This window comes from Sinohyriopsis cumingii, chromosome 5 (assembly GCF_028554795.1).
Source record: "Sinohyriopsis cumingii isolate HCF-2022 chromosome 5, ASM2855479v2, whole genome shotgun sequence".
Taxonomy (NCBI): Eukaryota; Metazoa; Mollusca; class Bivalvia; order Unionida; family Unionidae; genus Sinohyriopsis; species Sinohyriopsis cumingii.
In genome coordinates, this window is record NC_142965.1 from 77,256,114 (window position 1) to 77,261,511 (window position 5,398).

Consider the following 5,398-nt stretch of genomic DNA (forward strand, 5'->3'; position numbering starts at 1 on the left):
GTTAAAGTGCGCCAATTACAAATATCGGGGTCACAGACGTTTTTTTGATGACCAATAGTATATTTTTGATGGGAATTTGACTTTTAAGTTAACCCCTAGGCAATAACGAGTTGAAAAAATAACAATAACATTCTGTTTGACTCATTTATTGGTCAACACGGACTCATTTTGAAGCCTACACAGTAAAAACCATTGTGTCACAAATTTGGGGTACTAAATTTATTTACATGGCAAGAAAATTTGTAGCGAAATAAATAAGTGAAATAAGTCTTCTATGATAGAGAATTGTCTGAATTTTGATAAAAACACTCTGTTTTTATGTCAGTATATTTGGAATTTAAAAAAAACAACAAATTATTTGTGTCCCATAAAATGCTGTGAATTACGTTACAATTTTATGATAGACGTATTGCAAACATATTTGATTAATACAGTAATGGTACCAGAACAAATATGTACATTAATGCTTCGAAATATTTATAAATCATGATTTAAAGGTGTAGGAATAATTTTGTCCTAAAAACCAGTCTTTGATTTCAATTTTTAATTTTTTGCATTTAATTGTGAATTACGTTACGGTACCTACCTCATAATAAGTATATGGTATATGCGTCAAACACTGTGAGTTATAAACACACTTATGTTAACCATAATTGCCATATAAACATTGCTTTTAGCTGTTGTAACATTTCTCATATATTTGAAAATGCTTATGTCCGTGAATTACGTTGCGGTGAATTACGTTACGGTATATTCAGTAAACATGGTTTAAAACTATTTCCTAGGAACAAATTACCTGGAAACATTATTTTCTGACACCGCCTAACATACGGGCGTTTATTGAAAAACGGAAGTTGCCAAGCGGGAGACATTTAAAACATTTTCTGGTGTAAACATTACCATCACTCGTAAGTACACATTTATTTAACAAGAAGAACACTTAGTATATAACATCAATTGTCAGCGAAAATCATTATAAAACGACAAAATATATAATATACCGAAGAACTGTGAACATGGAATATTGATTCCATTTGTATTTACGTCACGTGAAGGCACACAGTTTAGTGTAACGTAATTCACTATTGTGTAACGTAATTCACCAACATCTAATGATTTGCATATTTCGTTAACTGCTTTCAGGAGATGACTAGAATGAGCAATGCTGAACGGCAAAAAAGATACAGAGAGAGGAAAAAGGAAAAAGAAGGCGAAGAATACCTAAAAAGGGAGGTACAAAGAGTGAAACGATATTATGTACCAACAACAGAACTTTCTGATCGATCATTGTCTAAAAGACGGAAGAAGATACGACAATGCATGCGAAAACATCGTCAAGGGAAAAAAAGCACACAGCACCGCCAGCAAGATCAGAACGAAACAGAAATGAGATCTAACGAAGAACCTGGACCATGTGACTCAACAACAGATAGGGAAGTACCAAGCACATCAACCCCTGGACAGCCTTTTTTTGTCAAAATGAATTTCAACGAAAAGAAGCGTAAAAGGAGAACAAATAAATCTCTATCAAGAGCAAACAAGAAGATAAAGACTTTAGACATGAAAGTTAAGACACTAAACACAAGAAATGCTACACTTAGAAAGAAAGTACAACGATTGAATAGAAAACTCAATAAATCTATATCACGTGTAGATACAATTAGAACTCCACAACCAAGTACTGACACTGAAACAGGTGTTCCTAGTACTACCACACCGAAAAGTCGAGCTATTACGGAAGTAAAACAACTCAATATGACTCCAAGATCAAGAAAGAAAGTACGACAAAAACTCCTTTTTCAAAATTGTTTAGTTGGAGACACTGAAGAGGCAGCACAGAGATTGAAAGGAAAAGCTAAAATAAGAACAACATTGGGAGTTATATGTGGTAAACTTATTCACCGATACAGAATGGGCAGGCAGATTAGCCGAAGTCTTGGAGTACATAGAAAACAGTTGCTTAAAGCAAGGGTAGGAAAGAGCATTAAAAAACAGCGACTTAATGCTGAACGACAGTCAATGAGGACAAGAGTTAGGCTGTTTATGGAGAGGGATGATAACAGCACATGTCTGCCAGGGAAGAAAGATGCCAATAGAGGAGACGAACACCAACAGAAAAGAACATTGAATGATTATATTTATAACTTGCACAGAAAGTTTTTAGCGGAAAACAGCGACACAAAGATAAGCTTGACAACATTTAGAAGAATGAGACCTAAACATATTAGCGTTGTCAAATTTAGCAACAGAAAGACATGTTTATGTCAACGACACCAAAACATGGTTTTAAAGTTAAAGGCACTTAAAAGTTTGGGCATTCCGACCTCCGAAAATCCAGATGTTTACGTTGAGCAAAGGTCAGACGAAGAAATCGTCGAAGGAATAGAAAGTATCAGCGAAGAAAAGATCAAGTTTTCAGAATGGAAGAGGGTAGAAGTTGAGAAAAACGGAAAGTTCTTTAAAAGAATGCAAATAGTATCAGTGGAGAAAAGTAAGACAGACTTTGTTGCACTTTTGAGATCAGAACTGACAGAATTTAGGAAACATATTCACAGAGTCAAAGAACAATACGGTCAGTCAAGACGTTTGAAAGACATACTGCCGACAACACATGCCATATGTCACATGGATTTCGCAGAAAATTATACTTGCGGGTTTGCGGAAGAAATCCAGTCAGCATATTTTGATAAGAATGCTGTCACGTTGCATCCAGTTGTAATTTATACCAAGGATAAAGAAGATGAGGTAAAGGTAAAGCATAAATCACTAGTAGTAGTATCTGATGAGTTGTCTCACACTTCATCGACAGTCTTTGCAATCATGAAGCATGTTGTAAAAGAAGTGAAAGCTGTATTACAGAATGTTGAAATGGTTCACTATATGACGGACTCGCCTACGTCACAGTATAGAAACAAGCAGATTTTTTCTATAGTAGCACATCATGATACGATCTTTCCCGGTATTAAAGCTTCCTGGTTATACTTTGAAGCTGGACACGGGAAAGGCCCCTGTGACGGGGTCGGGGGTACTGCCAAACGACTAGCTGATATGGCCGTCAAAAGACACTCGGCAATAATTCAGTCAGCAGATGATTTTTTCCAATGGGGGAAAACACAGGAAAATAGCGCACTTAAGTACATATTTGTCCCAAAGTCTCAATGTACAGAAGCCCATGAAGAACTCTTGAATCTTGTCGGAAAGCAAGTGAAGGGTACTATACAGGTACATGCAGTTATTCCACTTGGAGAAGGCAGCATTGCTGTGAGGAATACGTCATGCTTTTGTGATAAGTGTTTCGTCGACGGTCAACCAGTACCAGCATGTGATGGATGGACAGTACATCAGATGAGCGAAACCAACATAGTCCAAAATTCAGAAGCTGAACAAACAACAGGACATGATGAAAGTGAACAGCAGGCTACAGAACTAATGGAATGCAATAAAATAGACACAGATGAACTTTATCAAGTCAACACATACGTAGCAGCGATTTATGAAAGCAGGTGGTACGTTGGACAAGTTTTAGAATACGACGAAGACGACCAGGAATATAATATTAATTTCATGGTGGCTGGAAAAAACTCTTTCAAATGGCCTGCGAAACCAGATCAGATTTGGATACCAAGTTCCGACGTATTGTGCTCATTGGATGAGCCGATAAAGCAAGGAAAGACCCGCAATATGTTTAAATTCTCAGGACGAGACCTTGAGAAGGTCAGAAATCTATTTGACAGACTTTGACTGTACATCATGAACATGCAACAGGATATATACTGAAGCGACCATGTGCAGTAAAACGTTAGTGAATTACGTTACAGCATCATTTGTGTTTTATACAAGCAATATAACAGTATTGAGTACACAATCATTTGTTCCAAAACATTTAATGGTGTAAAATGATCATAGCCCATTGTTTATCTTTGTTCAAACCGTTGTGAACAGCACAATTTCATTTGTGAAACTTGGGATTTTTGAATATTTCTTCGCGTTGGGAATTTAATGTAACATTTTAAAAGATTTTATGTTTTATGTGTTAATATAGTTGCAAAGATATTGCAAATCATTGTAACAAAAAATAATCATAACCCAAAAGTTCTTTTTTTCTACAATGGTTCCAGTTTAAACATAAATAACAAGGATATATATTTTATGGACTTTTGTGAACTACGTTACAAATAGTACTACTTCTGTAAAGTCTAATAAATATCTGTTTGGTAAAGTTTCAAGTCATATTAATTGTTAAGTATTATCTTAAATGGTTAACAAATGCACAGATTTAATTAAATGGTCTTTAGACTTTAAAATAAAAGGGTATCAACATTGAAAAATAGCCACTTTTTCTTAAAAGCGTCTATTTTCCTTTTTATTGTTTAAGTATAAATGAGTTGACCGATATGTTTTAGAGTTGGTTAGTGTATTGTTTCTTAAATGTTTTATTTGGTAAATCAATCATATATCTATCATATAAATGTGTTTTATACGCAATTGTGGTTCTTTTTACGATAAAATAGATTTGATATGATTACAGTAGTAAGAAGTAACGTAATTCACCATCCAAAATACCCCCACATGTATATTCATGTTTTTCTTGGTGTGAATTTGTTATTCAAGAGCTACCTTTTGTGTTTTCTAATTGTTCAAATATAGTTCTTTCAAAATAAATACATTTGTCTTGTTTTCAAAGCCGAAAATCTTCAGCCGTTTTTCGTGTGCAAATGGCGCACTTTAACTGACTTTGAATGAATAATAATAATAGGTGTTGGTTCATTCAGAAGGTTACATAAGTGAGCAAAACTGCTAAACACAAATAGTCTGGCATCAGCTTAAATGAATCAACACATATTGGAAATTGTATTCCACAACCAAATATATTCAAAGACAAAAACGTTACTCTGACAAAACTTGCAAAGAAGGTGGAACATCCCCCATCCTACCCTGTCCCTAAGTGACGTACCATGAAATAGGGGCACAATTTAAGATTTGAACTGTGCAGACATTTATATTATAAAATATACTTACATTAAAAATAATAACATCATATACATAACTTATATTAAAATTAGTATTTTTATTCATCCGTTTATATATATATAATTTGGAAATTTTAAACCTTTTTGAAAAATGTAACTTCTGTTGTGAATTTTAGCGTTTTGAATGATGAGTTAAATGTTTGTGCCAAACATTTGTAAAAAAAATTTTTAAACAGGTCCTGGAATCCCATAATTTGTAAATGCCTGAAACTATTTTTGTAGATTTGACAATCCTATTGATAAGAGATGGTTACTAACCATCATACCGTCGCTCGATCTTGTCCCTGAAACTCGAGAAACATAAAACAAGCAGCGACCATGGAAATGATTGCAGGAATACACATACATTTGATAAGTATGAGCAATTT

At 34.4% G+C, this 5,398-nt stretch overlaps 1 protein-coding gene across 1 annotated transcript; it reads left to right on the forward strand.

The window, feature by feature from the left end:
- Window positions 1-414: 414 nt before the first annotated feature.
- On the forward strand, window positions 415-4,737 carry LOC149799524 (uncharacterized). The gene has a single exon (XM_089958200.1). It carries the CDS (start codon window positions 1,147-1,149, stop codon window positions 3,739-3,741), a length of 2,595 nt encoding a protein of 864 aa, XP_089814326.1. The 5' UTR covers window positions 415-1,146; the 3' UTR covers window positions 3,742-4,737.
- Window positions 4,738-5,398: the final 661 nt, after the last annotated feature.